The sequence below is a fragment of the Aulonocara stuartgranti genome (assembly GCF_965226115.1).
Source record: "Aulonocara stuartgranti genome assembly, chromosome: 20".
In the NCBI taxonomy this organism is placed as follows: Eukaryota; Metazoa; Chordata; class Actinopteri; order Cichliformes; family Cichlidae; genus Aulonocara; species Aulonocara stuartgranti.
Genome location: NC_138956.1, coordinates 7,673,830 through 7,700,655, shown reverse-complemented (window position 1 = coordinate 7,700,655; position 26,826 = coordinate 7,673,830). Strand labels below are relative to the sequence as shown.

At 39.2% G+C, this 26,826-nt stretch overlaps 1 protein-coding gene across 1 annotated transcript in view; it reads left to right on the top strand.

The window, feature by feature from the left end:
• LOC309697701 (piezo-type mechanosensitive ion channel component 2) overlaps positions 1–26,826 on the top strand; it is a gene marked incomplete at its 5' end in the record, with an annotated part of 34,364 nt that overhangs the window by 6,093 nt on the left and 1,445 nt on the right. The window contains 48 exons of the mRNA XM_082519819.1: positions 361–577; positions 689–902; positions 1,038–1,203; positions 1,824–1,916; positions 2,093–2,134; positions 2,265–2,397; positions 2,714–2,868; positions 3,615–3,881; positions 4,453–4,561; positions 4,761–4,882; positions 5,830–5,889; positions 6,900–7,048; positions 8,046–8,210; positions 8,899–8,940; positions 9,235–9,267; positions 9,454–9,566; positions 9,861–10,036; positions 10,224–10,400; positions 10,724–10,888; positions 11,215–11,415; positions 11,507–11,711; positions 11,882–11,983; positions 12,073–12,238; positions 15,225–15,468; positions 15,590–15,686; positions 16,262–16,421; positions 17,867–17,956; positions 18,072–18,154; positions 18,359–18,424; positions 18,672–18,784; positions 18,948–19,068; positions 19,194–19,268; positions 19,410–19,576; positions 19,882–20,081; positions 20,157–20,318; positions 20,638–20,931; positions 21,058–21,316; positions 21,499–21,687; positions 21,773–21,977; positions 22,126–22,258; positions 22,406–22,553; positions 22,661–22,875; positions 23,329–23,487; positions 23,635–23,782; positions 24,072–24,260; positions 24,517–24,609; positions 25,091–25,260; positions 26,458–26,574. Coding sequence (XP_082375945.1) covers positions 361–577; positions 689–902; positions 1,038–1,203; positions 1,824–1,916; positions 2,093–2,134; positions 2,265–2,397; positions 2,714–2,868; positions 3,615–3,881; positions 4,453–4,561; positions 4,761–4,882; positions 5,830–5,889; positions 6,900–7,048; positions 8,046–8,210; positions 8,899–8,940; positions 9,235–9,267; positions 9,454–9,566; positions 9,861–10,036; positions 10,224–10,400; positions 10,724–10,888; positions 11,215–11,415; positions 11,507–11,711; positions 11,882–11,983; positions 12,073–12,238; positions 15,225–15,468; positions 15,590–15,686; positions 16,262–16,421; positions 17,867–17,956; positions 18,072–18,154; positions 18,359–18,424; positions 18,672–18,784; positions 18,948–19,068; positions 19,194–19,268; positions 19,410–19,576; positions 19,882–20,081; positions 20,157–20,318; positions 20,638–20,931; positions 21,058–21,316; positions 21,499–21,687; positions 21,773–21,977; positions 22,126–22,258; positions 22,406–22,553; positions 22,661–22,875; positions 23,329–23,487; positions 23,635–23,782; positions 24,072–24,260; positions 24,517–24,609; positions 25,091–25,260; positions 26,458–26,574 — 7,169 coding nt within the window. The remainder of the gene's footprint in view (positions 1–360; positions 578–688; positions 903–1,037; positions 1,204–1,823; positions 1,917–2,092; positions 2,135–2,264; positions 2,398–2,713; positions 2,869–3,614; positions 3,882–4,452; positions 4,562–4,760; positions 4,883–5,829; positions 5,890–6,899; positions 7,049–8,045; positions 8,211–8,898; positions 8,941–9,234; positions 9,268–9,453; positions 9,567–9,860; positions 10,037–10,223; positions 10,401–10,723; positions 10,889–11,214; positions 11,416–11,506; positions 11,712–11,881; positions 11,984–12,072; positions 12,239–15,224; positions 15,469–15,589; positions 15,687–16,261; positions 16,422–17,866; positions 17,957–18,071; positions 18,155–18,358; positions 18,425–18,671; positions 18,785–18,947; positions 19,069–19,193; positions 19,269–19,409; positions 19,577–19,881; positions 20,082–20,156; positions 20,319–20,637; positions 20,932–21,057; positions 21,317–21,498; positions 21,688–21,772; positions 21,978–22,125; positions 22,259–22,405; positions 22,554–22,660; positions 22,876–23,328; positions 23,488–23,634; positions 23,783–24,071; positions 24,261–24,516; positions 24,610–25,090; positions 25,261–26,457; positions 26,575–26,826) is intronic.

Below are 26,826 nucleotides of genomic sequence, written 5' to 3'. Positions count from 1 at the left end.
GATTTTGAACTGTATTTTAATACATTTTACAGCTTTTTCTGTTGATAAAGATGACTCACTTTGCCATTCAGTGAGTCATCAGTCAAAAAACATTATTACAAATACGGGGCAGTCTGGGGAATGAGCAACTAGACCTTTTTCTGTAATTTTACACATTTATTGTGTGCTTCTTTTTTCTTATATTAAGACATCTCAGGGATTAAATGTTTAGCTAAATGTCTTTACAATGACAGAATGGTGAGTTTCAGTGGTCTGAACCACTTCAGATCAAAGCAGGCTGTATGTGGCCCACAATGTTCTATTGGTTTGACTTCCCTGCATTAAGCTAACAAAGCGCTGATTGTTTCATGGATCTTTCAGGATGTGGAAACCTCTGACACGGAGTCAGAGGATGGAAGTGAAATAGAGGGTTCGTCCTTTGACAGCTCAGAAGAGACTACTACCCTGCCGGTACAGTCGGGTCCACCACAATTTGTCCAGAAGCTCATAGTGTTTGCAGCTGGACTGAGGCTGCTGCTGTCAGCTATCATGAACACAGCAGGGAAGGTGGTGGTGACTCTGCTGCTGGGGTTGGCAGGTACAATACAGCAGCAGCTTTGTGCATGCCAGCTTACTATAGCTTAAAAATGGTGAGTATTGCCTAAATCACCTTTTTCTTCATGGCTTGTCATCTTTTATGTGTGTACAGGTATCATACTGCCCTCCCTTACCTCAGGAGTGTACTTCGGGGTGTTCCTGGGGCTGGTGTGGTGGTGGGTGTTTGGCCGCTCCATCAGCATGCTGCTCTTCAGCTCCCTGTGTGTGATGATGGCCATTTTCAGCGGAGGACACCTGCTGGTTCTGTATCTCTATCAGCTGCCACTTTCCCAGGAGCTTATACCACCAGAAGATGTTTATCCCAGGTATAGAAATAAGAGTAGATATTTAAATTATATCAGTCTGGTTCTTCTATTTCTTTATTTAAATTCTTTTTACTAAAAATATGCCTTACGTGGCACTTTTCTCTCTCTCCCTTTACTCTTCCCATTCATCTCCAGATTGTTTGGTATGATAGGAGTCATCAGATCCGACACTTCAAACCTGCACTCTCTTAGCGTGCACACAAACGTCAGCTGGCCAGACTTCCTCAACCCGTTGGTTCTTCTACTCCTCTACTACACACTAGTGGCTTTGCTGCACAAATGGGTTCATGTCACAGAGAAGGTGCGCGTGTGTGTGTCAGACTAAATATGTTTAGAGTCAAAAGTCATATGGGATAGGTTCGAAATGACAAACATGGGTTTTTTGTTAATTAAAATGAGAAAAATACACGCTCACACACATCAGAACTCGTGCAGGTTCCTGGGCAGAAGACAAGCCAGTGACAAAACACACACACAGACAATAATGCAGACAGCTGGGTTATTTTAAGTCACACAAGATCCAGTCACATGGGTGTAAAGTCCAATGAGGTTAAAAAAAATGTTTCTGGCTGGTGGATTTTAATAAGCAACACTTGCCTTGGCTGACGAGGGGAGAAGTTGCTTTTAAACACTAGAGTTGTGCATACATTATCTGCTCTTCAGCTATTGCAGTGACTTGAGCTTAGAAAACTACTGCTTTTATCATACCAGTAACACATCTCTGCCCCAACTTCCACAACTGTGTTGCCCAAGGAAGCAGATTTCCAGGTTCTACCAGCTTATCTTGGAAGGTTGCCACTCCCAACAGTACTACAAGTAGAAGTGCAAGTTTTACTATTACTTTGAGCGCTACTCTGCCATTGCTGGTCCGCATGGTTTTCACTTACTTGGCAGACTTTTGATAGTGATTGTGCTTCTCAGGATGAAGCAGATGAGGGTGAGAGTCCAGTAGAAAGTCCAGACGCTCCTCCAAGCTTCTCCAGGGTCATCTACATCTCAGGAGATAAGCAAGAGGTAACTTCATTATTGAATTTTGCATCCAACTATCGTTCTGGTTGGTACTTATATCAGTGATCCTGAATTCATGCTGAAAGCTTAATGGCTGTTAAATAAATTATTGGACATCACATAGTTTTATTACTACAAGTTGGTATTTAAATGCCTATTAAAGTCGAGATTTCCCTTTTTAGCTTTTAAGTAGCACAGATGAGGAAACCTATCTACCTGACGAGGTGAGGATGTTTTAGCATTTTCTATTTAGTACACTGAATTCTCAATCAGATGTGGACTCACTTAAAATTTCTTAGAGATTATCCTACAGTTTTGTTGTAACACACAGCATAATTTGCTCTCTTTCTTCAGCCAATGATTTTGATCAAAGGAAACTCCTGGCAAGATCTCCACACTGACAGTCTTGGATGTCCATTAGGAGGGGCAGATTACACAAACGGTTACCCTCTACCACATTATGAGGGCAAGGACTCACTGTCTCATGGTAATCACAGAAAACTTAAATACATATTTAATTAACTAAAACTATACGGTACACAAACTTGATAAAAAAGCAGAAGCTACTTTCAGCTGCTCTCTTATTCATAAGGGGTCACTGCATATAGATTTGGCAGATTTTTTAATGACAGATGTCCTTCTTCACACAACCCCAAAAAAGATTTGTGTGTCCTCCTTGGTATGGAACCAGGGAACTTTTTGTTTGTTAGGTAAATATGTAAACCACTATGATATAGAGTCAACTTTTATTTTTCACTAAACCCTTTCATTTCATTCTTTACTTTCCCTCCCTCTTTTGCCAGACACAGAAAGCGAGGAAGATGTGGAGGAGCAGACTGAGGAGGTCCATGAGAGTCTGACAGAGACCTTGCCTCCACCTTCAGGCCCAAGTGGTCTGGTCATTTTTGGTCAGCAGGTGCAAAAGCACAGCTACGTCAGCGGCCTTATCATCATGATGGTAGAGTACAAATAATCATGCTGGTTCATAAATGTGTTCTGTGTGGTGACTTTTTTTTAGCAGCCACAACCAGTATCATCACAGTGTTGAACAGGTGAAGACATTAGGTATAGGTCACATTATATTACAAGCAAAGATAAGGAGGATTTACGCATTAGCTATGAAGTTTCAACCTTTAAAGAAACTGGTTTATTTGTTTTCTGAAACCACTTTTTTATACAGTTACAATACTTTAGACAACTGCAAGACTAATTTATATATCTATACTGTTCTGTGAAGCTTTTTATTACAAATTCCCAGGGTCTACAGGTATTTTCTTTATTTTCTACCAAGGTTATTATAGTTAACTGTAACTAAGATAAAAATTAAATCTAGATGTGAAAGGCATTTTAGTTAGCTAAAATAAAATGAAAAACATGACTTTTGAAAAAAAAATTTTTACTATTACTATATTACTAGATCTTAGTAGTATTGTTAGTTTTCGTACGAGTTTTATCACAAATTGACTAATTAACATCTGACCAGTTGAAGCTAAAGCAGCCATATTTGGGTGAGTAAAGATTAGCAAGCAACTTTGCATAGTTAATAGCAGGCTCACTATGTCGAAATGAAGTTAACTATAACTATAATTCACAACAATAACAATATTAGCTAACTCACCCTAAGCGGCTAAAAGCAGCTAAAGAAAACTAGCTAACATTAGAGGTTGTTAAAGTTGTTTTTGTTATGATATCCACTGCATACAGATTTGGAGTATCACCTACAACAACTGGCTGACTTTCGCCATGCTTGTGTGGTCCTGTATAATTTGGATGATGAGAGACAGAAGGCGGTATGCCATGATGTCCGCCCCTTTCCTCGCCATCTATGGCACCGTGCTGGTGGTGCTGGGCTTCTTGAGCGGGCTCCGGCTGAGCCGGGCCGAGTTGTACCCGGGTCTGCCCCCGGCGGTCATAGTGGACTTTGACCTGAACAGCTATCACCCTGCACCCTGTGTCCACCTGGGAGCAAAGGTTAGCCATGACAGGGTAATAAGGAGCAGGAATGGACCTGATAAACTATTGTAATTTCCTTCTGTGGTTCTCGCTTCCATTAAAAACAATAAAGCTGTATTTAGACCTACCTTAGCTTGTAGGTTATATTGTTTTTTGTGTGTGTTACCGTTCAGTCATTTAAGAAACACGAGCCTTACTGTATACAGTAACCTTATGTACTTAGTAAAAATTACTATTGTATAGTAGTTTGGCTTTTTTTTTGTACACATTTATTATCTAATATAACTCTAATTCACTTTTTCTTCCTGACATTTATTTATCAGTGTGTTCATGTATTCCATCTAAAGTTTATTACCATAAGGAAATTTGTGTTTTTTTAACCAGACAGTCTGAAGTCACTGAATTCAGTTTAAATCTTTCTTAAACAAGAATTTTCCAACAGTATTCACAGACTAGTGTACTTTGAAAACTTTTGACAGATTTTTTTAAAATAATTTTTTGTTCCCAACACAGGTCTGCTTCAGCTTAATATTTACTAAGTACACAAACTTGGGTATTTTGTGTTTATGATAAACTATTTTCACTGCAGGTCTTCTACACCTTCAGCTTTTGGTTGATGTTTCGTCAGCAGCTGAAGGAGAGACAGGAGGGGCAGAGCATGAAGGCAGAATCTCTGGATGAAGTCAAAGTCGTGCCATGTAATTTATCTTTTCATTGATTTTCTCGAGATTATATGTCAGAAGATGTTGGAGTAATGTAACTCCTACCTGGGCACTAATGAAAATCATCCTGACATCAACAAGACAAGTTTAATCATCAAGCTGTCTCTGTAATGCCCTCCCTTACCTCCTTCTCTTTCTCACTGTGTTTCTGCCTCCTTGTTTTGCACCTTGCCAGCGGAGGAAAATCAGCCATCTCCTCTGGTAGCGAAACTGATCTCAGGTGTAAAGGGGTTTCTGGTGAAGTACTGGATCCTCTTCTGCTGCTCTATGTTCTTTGTGGTCAGCTTCTCTGGAAAGGTATCTAATGACAGACTTAAACATCGTAGCATTGGCTAAGGCAGATTTTTACTAACAGAGGCCCTAAATATCACAGGAAGAAGTTTTTTAACAACTATTTTTTGCTTTGCTTCTCAATATGTTTTTTGCATTCTCATTACATGTAGTGCCCAGTGCTCACCAGATACTGGCTGTGAGCACTCTGGCTAACATGGTTATTGTAAGAACTCATCTTGCTACTGTTTCAGCCCATGGTGCTACATACGGCAACGTACAGCAGCTTTAGTAATGCTCATCTAACAGAGTTGTGAGATGAAGTCCCAGTTACATCCTGTAAAAATGAAGATGTTGTTACAGCGGCTTTCAGTAAAGGCTGCACAATCTTAATCTGCAGACATAGTCACAGAGAGTCTGTCTGTGGTCAGTGAGGGAGCGGAACCAGCGCTTCCAGTCACCTTTGTAACTGCAACTCCTCCGACTTCCCCGAACATCAATGCACTCTCACCTCGTCCTTGAATGCACTGAAAATGCACCATACTGTATCATTATAAAGCAGAGCCTTTCTCTATAAGTCGGATATAATGCAAACAAAAATGTATTACAAAAAGAGTTTTCCAAAAATATTTTCAAACTGATCTTTAGGAGCCTCTGTATGGTCAAAAACGAATATTATTATGATTAGTAGTAGTATTAGAAGTAATAGGTTTAAAAGTAGTTTTATTGTTATTCTTGTTGTTGTTTTTTCACATGTATTTCCTTCTTCAGTACTGTTGAATATCAGCATGTGTTTTGTCTTCTGCTAGTAAAACCTTATTTACGAAAAAGAAGATGAAAATGCTCCTTCCCATAGTCCCACACGTCATTGGATCCGTCTGTTTCTATAATCTCAGTCTGAATTGTTTCTGAGCCGTGCAAATAATAAGTAAATACTATTGTTTCATTCATTGTATCATGTTTCACTCATTCAGGTGGTCGTATACAAAATCCTCTACATTGTCCTCTTCCTCTTCTGTGTTGTTCTTTACCAGGTTAGTAACTTAGTTTTCTGTCCTCTAACTTAAAGTAGACTTATATCAGAGTATAGTTACTCAGCTCACAAAATATCTATCTATCTATCTATCTATCTATCTATCTATCTATCTATCTATCTATCTATCTATCTATCTATCTATCTATCTATCTATCTATCTATCTATCTATCTATCTATCTATCTATCTATCTATCTATCTATCTATCTATCTATCTATCTATCTATCTATCTATCTATGATTTTGAAATGGGTCACTAAGTGGAAAGTTAATCCACTTTTATAGTTAAAATGTTGTTGTAGAACACATAAAGCCAATATATTTTAGGTTCATCTTACACTATAATGTGTTGACTCCTAAACTAACATCAGTGAACCATTCAGCTGTTGTTTGTGCGTAAAAATGTTCGGAGTGGGTGTAGATCTTCCATAAAATGTAGAAAAGCTCACAAAGGCAGACTGTTTACTCTTCATCCATACTCTTTTCCAGTTAAAAGTATTGATTATGACTAATAAGCACATACACAGCCACTTTTTTTGCTCCAGTTTTACTGTTTTTTCTTGCCCATATTATGTTTCTGCTGACCTTTTAGAAAGATGGTAGGCACTTACAGGAAGGCCTAATGGCTTTGGACATGACATGTCTATTTAGACAACATCAGCAACGCCCGGTGTTTTACATACCAAGGCGATTCGAAGGATAAATGCAACACTGTCATTTTTAATGAAGATCTAATTTGGCTGTTCTGAACTATTTTGTTTAATTTTTATATATTAAATATATATATATATATATATATATATATGTATATATTTATTGTCCAGGTACACCCTGGACAGACTGGCAACCTGTCCAAGGTGTACCCTGCCTCTCGCCCTATGGTGGCTGGAATAGGCTCCATCCGTCCCTTACCCTGAAAAGGATAAGGGAAAGAGGATCGATGGATGGATATTTAATTGGTAATTATAAGACTTACAGGAGAAATTATAAACTGTGTTTTTTCTCTCAGATCCGTTATGATGTGTGGCGTCGACTCCTGAAGACGTTCTGGGCAGTGGTTGTTGGTTACTCCATGGTGGTGTTGATAGCTATCTACATGTACCAGTTCAGAAGCGTGTCTGGGCTATTCAGACAAATCATGGGGATGTCAGAGGAAGGGTGAGTCTCATACAGTATTGTGCAGAAGTCTTTAGAAACTTCTTGATTCTTTATATTTTGTTAGGTAAATGGGATAATAGATGCTGCAATTTATGGAAACATGTGCAAGCACATATGTAAATACAGTGAAAGACAGTCTCTGACGTGCTGAAACACTATCCGCTCAAAACACGTGAGGGCTATAGGTTTGAGGCTGCTGTCGGGGGTTATGGGGGGGGGGGAGGCCTCTGGCATTTGTAGTTGTTGAGGGCTTGGATGCCTCTTCACACCTTCTGGCAGCTGGTCTGTGAGGAAGTTCTCTTTCCTCTTCCTGTAGGCCTCCTTGGCCTGTTTGATGCCCCTCCTTAGGTTGGCTCTGGCACAGAGAGCTGTCCCTCATGCTGAAGGCGCAATTACTAGTTTTGATCAGAGCCTGTACTTCACCCATCATCCTGAGTTTTTGGTTAGAAAAAACCTGGATGGTTTTGGTCACTGTCATATTCTCTACCCAACACTTGATGTAGAAAAGGATAGATTGAGTTTTTCCATAGTTATGTGTAGACACGACACTGGTTTATACCTTGAGTTTGGTCCTTTTTATGTTTGTATGATTCTTACGTCAGTGGCTTAATAAAGAGAAAACTTTCCTCTGAAATGGTCAGGTACAAGGAGTGGACCAAAAATGAATGAAAAAGCAGGCAATGTCCAAAGAAAAACATTGAAAGACCTTGAGAAAGCCCTGAGAACTATTGCTCAAGAGCACTTTAAAACATTGCAAGAAGGCCTGACTCCTAGAAAGCAAATATAAAGAAATGAGGGGTGTAGACTCGAGTCTTTTGTCTTGTACTATATACTCGTGGTAGGTCGTGAATTGTTACTCATTAATTTATTTTTGTTAGTGTTAGGAGCCATTTTGATATGAAGCAAGAAGCTTCTTTATATCTGTTTAATTTGTCTTTGTAGCAGACTTGGCTGTTTGTTATAAGGTTGTGTGTTTTTCTCCCATGTGATTCTCCAGTCTTCGTGACCTGGGTCTGGAACGGTACGACACGGTGGAGCTGTTTGCACGCATTCTGCTTCCTGCTACGTTCCTTTTGGCTTGTATCCTCCAGCTTCATTATTTTAACTTTGACTTTCTGACTCTCACTGACCTGGACAACGTACCTGTCAGAGAGACTTCAAGGTGAGACAGCAGGAATGTATGGAGGGAAAGATCCTGCTCAGAAAAAACATTCTGTCCTTTGATATCGATATGAACAAGAACATGTGGTGCGTTATATTAAAAGAAACTTAAAGAAATGAGGCAGTCATGTATGTCAAAATAGGATAAATCTACTTAGAAAATATAAAAAATACATTATTTTTATTATATTTTAAAAGTAATTATAGGTTTCCCCCTCTCTAGATAAATGAAATAACAATTTTTGTGGCTTTTTTGTATGAGGTGCAATAAAAAAGCTCTATGACTCCTTGAAAACACCTTAACAGATTTAAATTCTTCCCTTCAGGGTTGTCTTCCTGCACGCCTGAGCCATTGTTGAATTGTAGCCAGAGACCTAACTCATTACCACGAATGATACTTGATGTAAAAGTCAGGTCAGTTTGGCACAGAAGTTAATGATTGTGTTCTGCAAGATTTTGAGGTTCAAGGTGAATTCGCAGCTGCTCAAGTGCTACTCGTCATAAGAGGATGTTAAAATTGTAGCATCACTGGGTACAGTCAGAAGATGCACAACAAAACAACTTTGAAGGGGAGTTTTTAGGTTTTTTGTTAAGGGAAATTTTAATAAGTCGTATGAAATGTTTACGTTTTGATTGCCTACTGACTATACTACATACTATGTGTCTCGTTTGTCCTTTTCTTCGTACAGAGAGGAAGAGCTCATGAATTCAGTCAATGAGATATCTGACACGTAAGTGTAGCAATTATCCTATTATAAATTTTTAATTGTACTCGCAGTTCAAATACTTTGATTGTTTGTACAAAGATCCACCACATTTGACCGCATCTCACACGGCTTATTCACTGCCTGTGGATAAAATCTGCATTTGAATCAAAATGAACTTTCTTTATGTGGTGAGAGCATTACATTATGTTTCAGTTACATAAAAATATTAAAAGTCGGGCAATAATAAAATAGTATCTGGCTGTGCTTTGAGGTAACTGAAATATTACAAGTATTGTCATTATTCTCATTTTGTCCCAGGATTAAAGAAAACATTCAAAAGCTCCAGAAACGGTAAAACTTTTCATTGTTGTTTTATTATCTTCATTCTGTATTGTATTAATTTGGAACATAATTTGTTTGGATGACAAGTTACTACGTATACTTGGATATATAACAACCTGTAAAACTGCCGATGGATTTGTTACTGAATTCCTGCAGTTTTTTAGTTAAATGGAACACCCTCATTGTGGTTGTCAGGCTTGTGAAGGAGCAGATGGGAAATGGTAAAAGTCAGGAGACTCTGGCCAGCATTGGACAGCAAAGCTCCTCAGAAAAAGGGGCAGAAGAGCAGGAGGAGGAGACAGGAGAAGGTAGTATCTGTAACAACAATGTTTTTCATTAACAAGCTGGCACAGGTTGTTGTTGTTTTTTCAATTTTACTCTCTGAAACTCGTTGGCTTCCTTTAACACATGCAAACACATGCAAACATTACTCTTTCAGTTTAGAGCATTTGGAGTCTATTCACATGTTCTGATGTTTCCTCTTCAGATAACTGAGATTGTACTGTTACTGTCTGCGGCTGCAGCATTGATATAATCCAGTGTTAATGATCAAATTATGTCTGATGCCCTTTCCTACCCTTGGTATCATCCCCTCTTCTTAGAAACAGTGCACAGCAGCAGTGAGGACAAGTGGATTGTGATTGTGGATCGGGCGAGCCTGCTGCTCATCCAGGGTCTGTCGGGGTTTCGAAGGCTCCAGGAGCTGAGCTGGAGGCTGATGGAGCTCCACAGCCTCAAAATTGTGTCGTCTGGCATCATCTGGGTATCGCTGCAAGAGGTGGGATGTTGGCTCTGATCATGCATGCATAAATTCTATAGGTGTGTAAATACAAGTTATTAAAGCAGCAACAAAAAAAATATGTCCAACAGTATTGATTTACTTAGTGCTGATGTTGATGAGGGTACATTTAACCTCCAGCTCTTCTTCTTCTCTGTACATAAATATGTTAATATATTTTGCACAGGTTTCACTGATGAACTTGCTTTTCCTGGTTCTGTGGGCATTTGCACTCCCATTCCCACGGTTACGACCTTTAGCATCAAACATCTCTGCTGTGTGGGCATGCGTCATGGTGGTGTGCAAGATGTTTTACCAGCTCAAAGTCATCAAACCTCTTGATTACTCCTCTAACTGCACTGCTGTGAGTTTTCTGTAATTATAAGTCTCTGGAGGTTGGATTAAGTGGCTCGTTTCTGTGTTATTGGGGTTTTTTGCGCTTGTATTCTGTGGTAGTGCAGTTATACTCACCTCACAGCAAGAAGGTTCTCTGGTCAAACCTGCTAATGCATGTTAAGTTAATTTGTGAATGTAACTGCCACTGTGTCACTCAGGATTGTAGTTATGTGGGATGCTATTTCTTCTACTATGCACAAACATTACAAACTTCAGTCACATGGTCCTGATGTCATCTCTGATACTGAGGTAGAAACAGGCTTTGATAATGAGTCTGACTACCTTGTCTAGGGTTTACTTCCCTCCAACAGCTCGGGCCTGGATGATGGAGCAGAGCTGAAGGGAAACATGGTGGAGTTGCTGAGGAGGTCTATTCTCTACATCGAGCCCGTTGACCCCGTCTACTGGTGTGGAGCACTGCGCAAGTGTGAGGGCAGGATCCTCCCCTGTCTCAGGGTGAGCTGATACATGTCAAAGTTTGGTATCTTAAAAAAATTGTGATGTGTTTCCAACATTTAGAAAAGAGTGCACCTGCTTTTAAAAGCTCTTTTAAAGTTGTCCAGATGAACAGAATCAACTTTTGGAGATTTACTTACCTGGATGATTGAGCATCTTTTAAAGTCATTTACTAGTCATGAAACTTCATTAGGGCAAAAATCTTTAAGAAATTTAGATTTCAGTTACTTAGCAGTAGTTTTGTTTAGAGAAAATAATACTTTGATATCCATACTATTATTATAGCATTAAAGTAATTATTGGTTGTTGTTTTTTTACTGTGGTAGAACCATCTGATGGTCCTGGGTCTGCTGGTGTTCGAGTCTACTGTCCACCGCCACCAGCTCTACTTTCGTCTCAATAACAGCCTGAAGCCTCCACCCTTCAGCATTATCTTCCAAGGCATCACCAGGCAGCACCTGGATCATGGCATCCTGCCATGCATCAAGTACTTCATCAACTTCTTTTTCTACAAATTTGGACTCGAGGTACTTTTTCAGGCTTGCAGTATTCATTCTGTTTCTCTTTAACTGAAAGTGCACATCTCTGACTTCTTACCATGCTTGTACTGCTTCTTAGATCAGTTTAATCGTTGCAGTCAATGTGATTGGTCAGAGGATGGATTTCTACGCCCTGCTCCATTCCTGCGCCTTGCTAGCCGTCCTGTCTCGGCGACGCAGGAAGGCGATTGGTGAAGTGTGGTCTAAATACTGCACGTTTACAGCGGGCCTCATGGTGCTGCAGTATCTGCTCTGCATCGGCATCCCTCCTGCTTTCTGTGTTGGTAAGGATCTTTCTAATAGTTTGTAGCAGTTTTGCTTCCATGTCTTGAAAAAAATATAAAAAAAGTTTCTAAGATAAAAAATGTAATCACCTAAATCACTTCAAAGGAAATATAAATATATATAAATGAAAATAATCTGTGCTATGCCTTTTATTCCATTTGCTTGGTAGATTACCCCTGGAGAACAGCTGTTCACCCTTTGTCTTCTAATGTGATTAAGTGGTTTTACATACCGGACTTTGCCATGAGACCCAATCCTTTATTCATATTCTGTGAGTTGATCTTCTAAGTTCTTATTTTGTTGATCTTCTTTTCCTCTTCTGGGTTAGGGTCTCCCATTTTTGTCCTTTTCCGTCTGCAGATGACTACCTCCTGCTGCTCTGCTCGTCTCTGCAGTGGCACGTATTTGAGGAGGAGAACCGAGCTGCAGTGCGACTGCTGGCCGGGGACAATGTCGAGATCAGCCGCAGTTTGGATCCTTGCTCCTTCAACCAGTTCATACCTGTTGACAACTTTCTTCACTGCAGGTCAGAATGTGTGATTCTTAATTGTTGTAGGGTTGATATGTCTGTTATCAGTATACTGACACTGTGTAATTCTGTTGTTCAGTTTATTTTCTTCTTATCTTTAACATGACTCACCCTCCAAATCTAAATTTAGTGTTGATCAGAGCAGGAAATAGCCTGAACTCCATAATCCAGCACTCTCATCAAACCGCTTTTTGTATTGTGGGTTAAACTGCATATGGAGAGTTGGGAGCCCATCACTCTGGTCTGTGGTCATTTTAGGAGCATTAAAGGGTTGAATTAGATTATTAATTTATGCGTGTCTCATTTCCAGGAACTTTTGTTAATGGGCTTTATTTCAGTCTTCAGATTTCTTGCTGTCCATAAAATATATTTCTGAAAATTCTCAGACAAAACCAAAAAAATTCCATGTGGAAACACATTTGGAATTAGTAATTTATGTACAATTTTATATTAAAATAAATACAAGAAATTCGACTCCCTGGCAGCTTAGAAGATTGCAGATACAAGTGGAGGAAACAAGCTGGCCTGCCCCTTAGTGATAGGTTTTAGGCATTCAGGGGCTCAGAGTAGAGCCGCCATTCCTCCACATTGAAAGGAGCCAGCTGAGGTGGTTCAGGCATCTGACAAGGATGCTTTTTGGTGCCTCCTGGATGAGGTGTTTTCCCCTACCGTGAGCAGGCTCCAAGGTAGACCCAGGACACGCTGGAGAGATAATCTCTCTGAGTTCGGCTGGGAATGCCTCGATGCTCCCCTGGATGAACTGAAGGAGGTGGCTTGAAAGAGGAAGGTATGGGCTTCTCTGCTTATGCTGCTGCCCCCAGGACTCAGTGCCGTGTATGTAGAAGTCTGAATTTTCTGATTATGATGGCTACAAAATACATGAAGTAAGATTGAACTCTTTGAACAAGTTCAGATTTAATCTAAATGATTGTCCTTCTTGCTCTGCACCGTTCTCTCACATACACTCTTCCTGCTCCTCTTCTCTGATTGTTGTAATCCAACTAATCATCCCTGCCACCTATATTATTGATTCATTAATTAATTATTCCCTATTTGTAAAATTGCAAGCAAGCCACATGAGCGATGATTTTGAGGCTCGGGCTCCTTTGTTTCAACACATATTAGGGACGACAAAATTATTATTTATATCTCTACTTATTTCTCTGATGAACTTTTGGGCTATTCGCAGACGACTGATCGCCTAATCAGAGGGAACACCCTTTTAAAGCCCCGTCTGCCAACTTAAGAAATAAAGCCGTCATTACACATGTACTTTGGACAATGCTGGAAGATTGGATTCAGTTCGATTCTATGGAGCCGCCAGAAAAGTGTGCACAGAAGGCAGGAAACCTGATTTTGACTTACTGTAAATTCACCAGACAGACTTTGTACTAAGGAGCTAGCAGGTTAATGACTGATAAAAGAAAGAACTTGCTTATTTGTTTACACATAATAACACCACATCATGTTCCATTATGTTGATGTGCGTGAGTGATGTCAATGACCACAGGGAGCATCTGAGGCCTCGCTTCCAGACAGAAGCAACATTTAGTAAAGAGCTCATGATTTTCATTAAACATATAAACAGAAAACAAAACATAAATCATTGAATTCTCCCCTGTCTGTTCACATCCATGCATTTATTCATTGTACTACAACTGCACTGAATACTTTCTTATTGTCTGCAGTGCAAGTGTTAGTGTTATAACTAACTCTGTTTAGGCATGTAGTGTTCCCATGCTAAACTACATTAATTTTGTAAGTTACTATTAAATGTCCTTGTTTCCTTGGTGAGCTGAAAAGCCTGAAAATATAGAATACAAAATCTCTAATTTCCCCAGTCAAATTTTTGTACCACTCTGGATAGATAAGTATAAATAACTTGAAATGAGACAGCATAATCTCTAAACGTTAATGGTTATGAGTTTCCAAAGTGTCAGCCTGCACTTCAGAGCCTGTTGTTTAGATAGAGGGGATGAAGAGGTGGCAAAGTTCATGGTAGAAGTGCAAGGTGAAACGTAGTTATGCAAAGACAGATCGCTCCTTCAAAAAGGCTGTAAAGAACACTAAATACTTTTAAAACGTTTCTAATTGTCTAGAGTTCTTGGACATTAAGTGTTTTTGTGTGCATTATAAGATAAACAATCGCTACCTCCGAGAAAAACGCTTTCCGTGGAAGTGGTTGAAGAGATTACATTGTTTTTAACTGTTAAACTACAAACCCGTTTATTCAGTTCATTCTTTTGTTAAAATCTTTAACAGTTTTCATCTAATTTTCTTTTCTTATTTACTTTTTCTACAAAATTTAAAAAACATTCTCTCAAACATTTGAAAAAGTAAGAAATGCATTCAATTAAATCCATAAGCCTGGACAATTACATCATAAGCCTGTACATTAAATATGGATAACGTGCACTTTAATAATAATTTTTTTGCTGTATCTTAATGTAAATACAGAGAAGGAATAAACTACTTGAAGAGTTTTAAATATGTGCTTTCCAAGGTTTAGTATAGTTTACTAAAACTAAAGTAAAAGCTGGAATTAGAAGGGTTTTTTTTTATTAACTTAAATAAAAATAGAAACTAGACTCTTGAAAGATATCAAAACTAACTAAAACATTTCGTGAACTTGGAAATCAAATTAAAATAAAAAAAATAGTGAAAGTTTTAATATTTATTATTTTAATATAATTGATAATTTGATTTTATCACAATTTGCTTAATGAAGCAGTCATGGATGTGTTTATTGGGAGTCTGGATGTTGTGTTTTTATTGTATTGCCTGTACTGATTTTCCTAAATCCTGCCTCTAAAATATGCCCTCCTCTATGTGGCGTCTAAAAATAAAAACTAATAGAAAATACAAAACTAGATTAACTGTAGTGCTTACATATTTTTTATAGCGATGGTTTAGCTTTGTAATATTTGGCAGTATGATTTGCTTTCTTTTTAAACTGAAGATGTGGTCTCTGTTTTGTCCTCAGGTGCTATCTTGATATGGTGAAGGTGTTTGTTTTCAGCTACTTCTTTTGGCTGGTGCTTTGTCTCATTTTCATCACTGGCACGACACGCATCAACATCTTCTGTCTCGGCTACCTGGTGGCCTGTTTCTACTTCATGCTGTTTGGAGGCAGTGTGCTGATGCAGCCAGTCAGATACATCCTGCGGCTATGGGACTGGCTCATTGGGTACACCTGCTTTGTGATCGCCATGAAGAACCTGGTGTCTGTAAGCGACCATACCATAAAGAAGTTCAGAAGTTGTACAATTGTACAGAATAATTCAAGACATGCAGCTATTTTTTTAAAATCATGCATTACTGATTAATGCCTCTTTTTCCTTCTTTCAGCTGGGTTCTTGTGCCTACCTGGACAGCCTGGTGAAGAACAGCTGCTGGCTAATTCAGGCATTTAGCATGTTTTGCACCATCAAAGGTTATGATGTCCGTAAGTGTCTGTAACAAGGATATTTAGTCACGATTTGTGTTAGGGAGAAAAGAATGTGCCAGAATTTCCGATGGTATATTTACACTCAAAGCCACTTTATTAGGTACTCCTGTTAAACTGCTCATGAATGCAAATATCTAATCAGCCAATCACATTGCAGCAACTCAGTGCATGACCTGCTGAAGTACAAACTGAAATTGTCACAGTGCTGAAACAATAATTATAAGCATCATTAAAAAAAGAAAAAAAAAACACAACAGAAATACATGATGGAAAATTAGAGTTTTTATATTGACATTCAACATTTTTTAGATGTTTTACAACACTTTTTTACAGCTGTGTTATATTTTACTTTTTTTTTTATAGTTGCACTTTATTTGGAAGGTTAAAATTATCATTTTAATTAGCCAAAATAAAATGCAGAATTAAATATCCATTGGTATACATTAAAATTAAAATCAAAGTCATTATTCTACACAACACATGATGCAGAAATGTTTTCTGTCATGTAAAAGTTTGTTAAAATCTGCTGTAAATTCTTCAGACATATTTCTCCTACCCTGTGTGCCTTTCAGCTGATCCCGATGATGAATGTGAGCTGCCTGCAGGTGAAGCCGGCATCGTCTGGGATGCGATCTGTTTCACTGTCCTCTTGGCACAAAGGAGGGTCTTCCTCAGCTACTACTTCCTCTATGTGGTGTCTGACCTCAAGTCTTCTAAGATATTGGCCTCTAGGTCAGTGCTTCATTTTCAGGTTTAGCTCTATAACATACAGTAGTCTTAAAGCTTTACACATAAGGTCAGTGAGGTTTGAAAACTTGAAAGTTTTATATGTTTTGTTGGATAAATCTAGATTGAGTGTAACACTTAAAAAATAAAAGAAAACCAAAGACACAAGAATTCATGCGAAAGCTGTTTACGAGAGGTTTTTGGTAGCTCTCTCTTTCATGGATAAATAATTACACAGAATTCCTAATAATAATTTCCAGTAATTTTCCTGGAAAGAACAACGTGATTTGGTCCTAACTGCATGAAAATGTATTTCAGTTCAGTTCAGTTCAGTTCAGTTCATTTTTATTTCAAACATTTCAAACATGTGCCTTCACAATCATTACAAAATATCATTCCATTATTTGTTTGAAAAGGAGTAGGCTGAAGTATTTACTTATTTGTCTCTACCCCCTCAAGTTTTACCTCTCATTCATTTAATTTTTTTTTGTCTTAAATTAAACAAACAACATATGAAACATATAAACATATGAAGTAAAACAAAACATAACATACATAAATCAAAAACAAGAAATTAGCAAGCCCCACCACAGTATAGTTTCTTTCATATGAAAAATACAGAATGTGTATATTTGCAGATACACAAGTTATGGAAAAACAACAAACCAAAACAAAACAAAAAAACAAAAAAACAACCAAAAAAGAACCGCAACACCATTACCAGCAACATTACCATCCTGGGTTAACCCCGTTTTCTTCATTCTTATACTTATTTAAAATTAGGTTTTTATATTTTACTTTAAACTGTTTTATGTTTTGACTGTCTTTTATTTCTTCTGTTAGACTGTTCCATTTCGGCATGTTTGTTTGAGTTGCTGTGGATTTACTAAGGCTTACAAGGCTATGCTAGAATGACCAAACTACAGTTTATTTTTTCTGTTTTTTTCTGTTCTGTTTTTACAACATAGTAGCTGTAAAAAGACATCACTAATCTCTTACTCTAACTCATTTTACATGGTGGGTCAGATACAACCCACTTTCATCCTGAGAGGGCCAGACCAGTGAAACTTTCTTTTCTTTGTGTTTGTATACAGAAGTTTATTTGCACATTTAATTGCTGAAATATCTCAATATAAGTAAAAAGAGCAGTTTCAACAGTATGTCTCAGTTTTGCTGCATAACTAAGAAGTGTTACTCTACTAAATGAAAGAAATCTGTTGCCAAGATCTGTATGATGTGTAAAACAAAATGTGTAAAGCATTGCCCAGACTGTCCTGTAATAATTGGACCGCACTGGAGTCTGCGCCAGGCCAATTTTGTCACACATTTTGGGCCTTATGTTTGACACCCCTGCTTTAGAGTCACAATGTAAACTTAGCTTGTTAATGTAAAAACAAACAAAGTAAAAGCTAAAACAGCAGTTAATGTCCCTGTCCATCTCGACCTTGAAGGGGCGCTGAATTGTTTGAGGCCAGAGTGAAAAAACAGGTAGCAGCCCGACTGGAGATGGAGAAGAAATCAGTGGAGGCTCTGAAGAAACAGTAAGAACACTTACACTGAAACCATTAATGGATCAGGTTTACAGTAAAGACCATCACACTTCCCCTCTTCCTAAGCAGCGAGTTATAAACTAACCTTTCAGCCTTCTTCCTATAGGATGGAGAAGATCAAATCTAAACAGAAGAGTCGACCTGCACCACCAGAAGAACCTCTTGCTGATCAGGAGCAGGTGACACCTGGTAACACAAGTGACTCTTTTTCAGTTTCTAATGTTAGCAAGGAAAACAGGCCAAATTCATACAGTAGAGTAGAGAGAGTATGGTGAGGGATGTTTGAGGAGGGGGTTTAGTCTGCTTGTTCTTTTTCTCTGTGATGGATGTGTTTACTTTATGGAAGCCAGTAAATATCATCAACACATAAACAAAACGAACTGTAAATTCCAGGTGATGACGAGAAGGCAAAGAGAGATGCAGGAAAATGGTGGAAGCCCTGGGTCTCTCAGCCTGGAGGTGAGCAGGATCCTTAATCAGTGTGAAAGAAAGAGAGTATTGGCAGAGGAAAGAGTGAAGACAATGCTGTTTCCTATCATTAGGTTGTGTGCTTCACTTCTTTTCAATTTAATCAGAGAAATGTTTTTAACCTGACAGTAAATGCAGCAGCAGATTTTAGCCACTGACCTGCTTCTTTAGAGCAGATCAGATGCCAGTGGTATGTCTGTGTGTGCATGTAGTTTTGACACTGTTTTGTTTAACACAGTGGAAAACAATTGTGGCTACCACCTGTTTGAGAGTGACAGTGAGGAGGAGGAAGAGGAAGTTCCTGAGAAGACAGAGGAAGAGCAACCACCAAAGAAGAAATCTGCTTTTCAGGTTAGAGCCAGAATGATCTGAGCCAAAACTAAAAGCAATGGAGATACAGTTAAAGTATTTCACAATTTCCCCTTAAAGTGTTCGTTTTGAGTTTTGTAGCTGCAAAAACAATCTATGTTGTAAGATCAGTGGGTGATCTGTGCATCTTTGTCTTTAATTCTAGTTGGCCTATGAGGCCTGGGTCACGAGCTCAAAGAAGGCCTTGAAGGACCTGAAGAAGGAGAAGACAAAAATAAAGAAAGAAGAGAAGAAGAAAGCAAAGAGAGAGCTGCAGAGGCAGCAGGGTGAGAACGGATCATGTTGTGTTTACTAGTGCTACTCTTACTAGTAGACATGTATGGTAAAGGGGACTGTAACTATAAAGACATGCTGTATCACAAACAGTTTGATGATGGCTCTTGTTCTCCAGGCATTGATAAAGCAGAATCCAGTGAGGACGAACCAGATGAAAGTGTTGTGGAGGAGGAGGGAGAGGAGAAAAAAGGTATACACTTCTAAGGGATGGGAATGCCCTAGTTCCAAATGACCCTCTGCTTGTTGTTGCAATGAAAACAGGAAGCATTAAAAGCATGGAAAACCTTCACTCTAATTGGCTTACTGTGCTTTTACACATAACCTCTTACAGAAAACATCCTGCAGCGCATCATCAGCACGATAAAGTTCAGCTGGGTGTTCCTTCAGTCTCTTCTTGATGACCTGACGGAGGGATTGAACTCATTTTGTAAAGACAACCTGGGCATTTCCAAAGTGCTGCGCTTCGAGCGAGCCTTACTCAACCAGCAGCAAAAGAAGGTCAGCTGAGAGGATAAACACTTGATTTTAGTCAATAAGCAATGTAATTATAACAGAACAAGTTTCACAATTAGTCTCAAGGCTGATATTTATATTTAACACAGTTTTATGGGGGAAAAAACAACAACATTTTCTGCTATTAGCAAGTTCAGTACATTCCAGGCAATCCCATAAGATGAACACTAAACACAAATGTCTTTAAATTTGTCTTTAAAGTGTTTTTGATACATCTTCAGTTTATTTAACCAGGATCCTTTATCCTAATGCACCTTTTAGCACTCTGTCTGTATTATCTGGCTCTGCAGGGTAAAGAGGTGAGTCAGGAGAGTGTGAAGCAGTTTTATGAAAACTGGAAGTCCCGTCAGAACACACTGTCGTCTCAGGACAATCTAGATAAATCCCTGTCAGCTCCCGGCTCTCCACCTGCCAGCCCTTCTTCACAACACGCGTACAAGAAGCTGAAGAACCAAGCCTCCAAAATTTCCTGGGGCAGCAGTGTTTCCAGGTACACACAGACAACATAGTCATAGTTTACCTTTCAGGCACACACACTGAGTCTCTCCCTCCTGCTTAACTTCAGCTGCATGACAGACGAGACGATGCTGGTGTCCCGGCAGCCAACGCAGGAGGAGCTGGATGAGCCTCCTGCTGTGTCACCTGCTGCTGACCAGCTCAGACGAAGGCTCTTTAAAGAGGCCAATATTGACATGACATCTTTTGACACTGAGGAACTTTCACCCAGGTGAATGGATGAGTGAACGACGTTTTAGACACATATTTCTGCTCAGTTTAATCCTGTTGTTAGCTGTGATCTCTAACAGACAAATCTATCAGACAAAAACTCCAGTGCAGAATTCATAAAATTATTATTTTCCATTGAGAATAACTTCTTCCTGTTCTTCATCCCAGTCAGTAAAACTGCAAACACCACATAAATAACACGCATAATTGCAGGAAAGGTTTCATTTACCAGAAACAGCTTCAGATACAAGAATTGTCTTTCAAGATGTGATTCTATGATTCCTGAAAGTAAGATTTCTGATTCGCTTGTTTCTTAAAAGCTGTGAAGAACCAAAAGAACTTCATGAACAAGAGGAGGATGATGAGAAACAAACAGAAGTTGAGATGAAATGTGAAGAAGAACAAGAACAACAAGAAGATCCTGAGGTGGAGAAAGAGGAGCGGGATGAGGAATCGCTGCAAAGAGAAGAGGAAGAAGGTGCCAGATACCCAGAATGGACCTCGCTGGATCTCAGGGATAGCGATGGAGAGAAGAGTCTTGACCTCACAGAGTCTCCCAGACCTCTGAGTCAAGAAACGAGGAACCTCACTGCCAGTGAGCTGCTACTCAACAAGTTAGTAGACACAAAAAAATTTAGTATGCAGGACAAAAGAGATATAAGCTCCATCTCTTAAGAACTTTAATCTCCATCATTGTGTTTTTCCTCTTCCTCTCTTCTCTGTCCTTTCTGATTCTGAAGCATGTTTGAAAATGATGAGATCTCCGAGTCCGACAAGTTTTTCGTGACCTTGCCGAGGCCGCTGAAGCTGCTGTTTGCCCTCTATAACACCATGGTGTCCAAGTCAGAGATGCTATGCTACTTTGTGATCATTCTAAACCACATTGTGTCAGCTTCGCTCCTCTCCCTCATCCTGCCGATTCTCATATTCCTCTGGGCCATGCTGTCTGTGCCTCGGCCGACCAAACGCTTCTGGATGACAGCCATCATTTACACCGAAGTAGGTTTTCTTGTAAATACGTCAGATAAAATCGAAATGAAGCAAAGGTGTGTTTTTAGTTTCTTAATGCAAATACTAGATACACATATAATGCTTTTAATGGTTGATTTGTTGAGTAGTTTAATGTGCGTGCTGCAAACAGAACTCACTCACATCTCTTGTGTCTCTCTTGTTTGTCTCAGCTGACTGTTGTGGTGAAGTACTTTTTCCAGTTTGGTTTCTTCCCCTGGACCACCTCTGCCTACCGAGGCATCAACGCTGACCGGCCCTTCGCCCTGCCCAACATCATTGGGGTGGAGAAGAAGGACGGCTATGTCCTCTTCGACCTAATTCAGCTGCTCGCGCTGTTCTTCCACCGATCTATCCTAAAGGTAATGTGAAAACTAACCACTGTAAATCGTTTTTAAGCAGCTACTTTGAAATGTTCAAGTGCTGCCTGTGTCTATGTCTCTGCAGTGCCACGGGCTGTGGGACAACAAGGAGGTTGAGATGCCCGATTTCTTCAAGAAGCTGAAGAAGAAAGTGGACAAGAAGAAGACCGGAGCAGAGAAGATGGGCAGCAGGGAGCAACCACCACGCCGTCTGAGGTTCCTCCCCCTCCAGGCGTCCACCACCTCCTTATTCTGTAGACTGAAAAAAGGCGAATCTGCAGAATCTGGTGGTGAATATTCAGAAGATCCCTACATGTCTTGAATAAAGAGTCTCCATGTTCATTATCTCATTTTTGGAAGTTGTCATGTTGAATTCATTACCAGCAAATGGCTAGTTTTTCTCAATTTCTTTTAATTTGTTTATTTTTTAAACTGGAGAGATGAAGCCCAAAAAGCAGCAAAGCAAGAAAAAGAGACGGGAACGACATAAGGCTCCGCTGACAAGGAAGCAGAGGATCAGACAGCAGATCAGAGAGAGGATGCTACAAGCCAAAGCTGCCGCCATAGAAGTGTGAGTTGTCTGCAGTCCACTAAGTCTGTTTTCTGAGATGTTAGTCATTACTTTATTTTGGTAGATAATATTTTTCCATAGATTTATTTTTAGTGGAGAGGAGCTTCCCGTTTCTGTCTTACTCTGCAGTCTCTTCTCTTTCTGCAGCGGCCTTCACATCTACTTACCTATAAGGCAGTTTTTCTATGACATCATTCACCCAGATTACAGCCCTGTGTGTGACGTCTACGCCCTCATGTTTCTCATTGATGTCGTCAACTTCATTGTCACCATATACGGATACTGGGCTTTTGGGGTAAGACTACACAAACATATTAATATTTCTTATTATTTAAATCATAAATAAAATTTACTTGACATGTATGATTTATGACAATGAGGCTAATTTTCATCGCTCTGTAGAAATACTCTGCAGCGGCTGACATCACAGAATCACTGTCAGAAGACCAGGTTCCAGAGGCCTTTCTGGTCATGCTACTGATCCAGTTTGGTACCATGATAGTGGACCGAGCCCTTTACTTGAAGAAGTCTCTGCTGGGAAAGTGCGTTTTCCAGGTGGTGCTGGTGTTTGGCATACACTTCTGGATGTTCTTCATTCTCCCTGGTGTCACAGAGAGGTCATTGTTCAATAAATTCTTCTTCTTCTCATTTTTTACTCAGCAAAATAAAGTCAAACTCAATGAAGTGCTTTGTAAATAAAGTTGGCATTGTATGACTGACCTTTTCAAACATTCAACCACCAAAACAAATTTTTCTGTTCAGGGCTGGATAACTGTAATCTGGCATCGTAATCAAAAAATAATAAAGCTTTATTATTTTTTTCAGCTTTTTTGTAAAACAGTAAATCTTAGAATTTCATGGATAACAACAATACTTATATTTTATCATTAAAAAATTGATTTCAGTTTAAGAGCTTGCACATACTGGTGGATTAATGTCACATAAATCTTACATTCGACAGAGGCCTATTAAATTTGTTAAGCACAGTATATAAAAATAAAAATAAACAAATCTGATCCATGACAATAAAAGGAGCAAAGATCGATATCTCTTCTGTTTATTTGCTCCAGGAGGTTCAACAGAAACCCAGTTGCTCAGCTGTGGTACTTTGTAAAGTGCATCTACTTCGGCCTGTCTGCGTACCAGATCAAGTGTGGCTACCCAAACCGCATCCTGGGCAACTTCCTCACCAAGAACTACAACTACCTGAACCTCTTCCTCTTTCAGGGGTACAAAAACCGGCTAAACTGTAACTAAATAACCGCCAACATAAATACTTCAGACACGTTTTACACTGTGACTGGTTTGTTTGTAGCATGATCAAATTTTTATTTTAATTCAAAACGTTTTTCTCTCTCTCTCTTCTCCTCTTTCAGTTTTCGGATGGTTCCCTTCCTGACAGAGCTGAGGGCGGTGATGGATTGGGTTTGGACCGACACCACGCTGTCTCTCTCCAGTTGGATTTGCGTTGAAGACATCTACGCTAACATATTCGTCCTCAAGTGCTGGAGGGAGTCTGAGAAAGTAAGCAGGAGTGCTTAAGAAAGTAGTTGAAATTACTTTTAAAATCATTTTAGTCCCTGAACAAGTACAAAATAAACAATTAAATTACAGAAAAATGTGTGTTTTTCAGTGTAGACTATAGAAATTTCCATTAAATATATGAGAGAGTCTGGGCTGTGAGCTACCAGAACTCTTTGCTTACCTTTATAAATTTATGATGCAGGAAAATTGAGACGAGCTGTTGAAATGGCACGTCTTTATCCAGTGGACTGAATAACTTTTGATGGTAATCTATTCGTAATTCTTCCAGAAATTCCCCCACCCTCCAGGGCAGAAGAAGAAGAAGGTGGTGAAATATGGAATGGGAGGTTTCATCATCTTTGCTCTCATCAGCATCATCTGGTTCCCACTGCTCTTCATGTCACTGGTCCAGTCAGCAGCCGGAGTGACCAATCAGCCTTTAGACGTCTCCATCCAGCTCAGCATCGCAGGATACGAGGTCAGAATCGATACATCATATTTTGTGTTCATTATACTTTTTCTCCACAAAAAAATGTTATGGTTACTAATATTATTTATAAAGTTTGTGCTTCCTTCTAAGGTGAAACGGCAAAGTCACGGTGCATGGAAAACTAAATTCATATTTGCTATCATTAAACACAAGAAACATGACTTCCCTGCAATAGTGTCATGGTTTATGTGTATGTGTGTGGACATGTGTTAATTCTCTGCTGCATCTTTGTGTGTTCTCACAGCCTTTGTTCACTATGAGCGCCCAGGAGCAGAACTTGGTGCCTTACACAGAAGCAAAATTCAACAGGCTCACCAAAGTTTATGCGACTCATCCAGTGAGACACAGTTTATTCTACTGTAAATAGAAACAAATACATAAAGCATCAAAACTCCACTCAATCTGGTTTTTTAACAGAATACATTAACCTCGAAAACTATAAAACAAATTCATGAGCTCAGTCCTAGCTGTAATAATACCATCTATGACCACAGGAGGGAGCAGTCATTTCGGGTATTAGAGCAGAAAACCAGAACACCTGTAGAAATACATTACTGTCCAGCATTTCTTACACAATATCCATTACAAGAAGATATAACTTCGGGTGGTCAGATGACACTACACTTATTACATTCATTATTCATTATTAACTCTCTACATGGACTCACTGTGCCATATTGAAATAGAGTTTATGCTGTGTTTGTATTATATAACACTAGTTGATGTTGAAATATCATTATCCAAATTCACCAGAACACTGCAGCGGCATTTGCTGAAATAACCTAGGAAATCTAATCATCTCTCAATCACTCTCTCAGTCTGCCATGCAGTTCATCATGAACTATGAAGCTGAGGACATTCTTGTTGCTAAGATCAAGAGCGATGCCAGTTTACTGTGGACCATCAGCCCAGCCAGTCGAGCGGCCATGATCCAGGAGCTCAGCAACTCGTCTCACATATACATGACCTTACGCTGGACACTGCTCAGGTCAGGCTGTGTGTGTGTGTATCTTTCACCTTCAGATCATTTCTGCTTAGTATTTTTGTCAGCTAGTTGAGACAAAGAAAGAAAATTTATTTTTCTTAAAAGTAATTTAACCATCAAAGATATGGACACCGTCATAGCAAATTCACCCCAAAGTCAGAGCATGCAATGCTCAGGGAAGAAAAAAAAACCAATGACTACATCTCAAACTCTACAGACCTCAGTTAGCATGTTAGATGTTAAAGTTCATGACAGTAAAAATACAAATAGACTGAACAAGTATGGCTTGTTTGGAAGCATCTACTCTCTAAAAAGAACAAGGCGCCACAGCAAGAAGACTTCTGCAACAATGTCCTTTATTGTTACAATGAGAGAAAACCAAATGCATCAGCAAAAACTCCTCATACTAACTGTCAAGCATAGAGGAGGGGTGATGATTTGGGCTTGTTTTACAGACACAATCATTGAGCAAACCATTAACTCCTTTGTATACTTTGCTATCCAGAGGACTTCATGGTAGATTCAAATGTAAGGCTATTGTCCCAAACTGGGTTGTGCAATAGGACAATGATCCCAAGCACAGTAGCTAATCTACAAAATAAAAGAATTAGGTTGTTACAGTGGCCCAGTCAGTGGCTTCATAGTGTAGTGGTTAACTAAATTGTCGGACACATGTAAGATGGGAGGAGACATGTCTGTGTTGGTTTTCAGTAATGCAGGTCATGTTAGTAATAGCAGCCTTAAGACAGTGGGAGCAGACACAAATCCATGAGAGGAGCGCTTGTTGCAATGGGCCATTCAAAGTCCAGATTTCAGATTGAAATACTACGATAGGACCGTGAATGAGCTCAATAGAATACTTATTAACCTCAATATACTGAAGCAATGTTTACATTAAAAGAGTCAACCATAATTCCTCCACATGTGAAAGACCGCTAAAGTCATAGAGAAAATGAACTTGCTGCTAAAGGTGGGTTATACAAAGTACTGAACCAGAGGGTGTACTTACTTTTTCACATGACTGTAGTTATACTGTCATATCAACTTCAAAAATCTGGGAAACTAGCCCATTGTTTCTTATTACTTGATATTTTCTGCTAACTTTATTTAAGCACTTGCAATTTCACATCATTTGCCTGCACTTTGCACCAGTGCAAATAACACTTAAAATGACACCGGCAAATATGTTCCTCTCCTAAGGAATGCGTCCATATCAATGAATGCAGAGACCGTGGGAGAGCACACTGTGAAGTTTGACGACAAAACCTTGAGGGAAGGGATTGTGCGAATGCTTAAAGGCAACAGCAGCAGACCTGTGTGAGTCTCAGTCAAAACACAATCAGATGGTTTATGCATGCTTTATTATTGTGTTTTATTCAGGTGATGAAGTATTTGTAAATGTAAATCAAACAGAAATGTAGAAAATGTGGCTCTGCTGCTCTTCTTGTCCCTATAGCACATAGAAGGTTAAACATCAAACTAAATTTAATGTAAGGGAACTCAGGCAGCCCTGGAGAGCTCCAGTGTACAACATTAGTGAATGTTTTGAAATTTTTATGGTGTTAATCT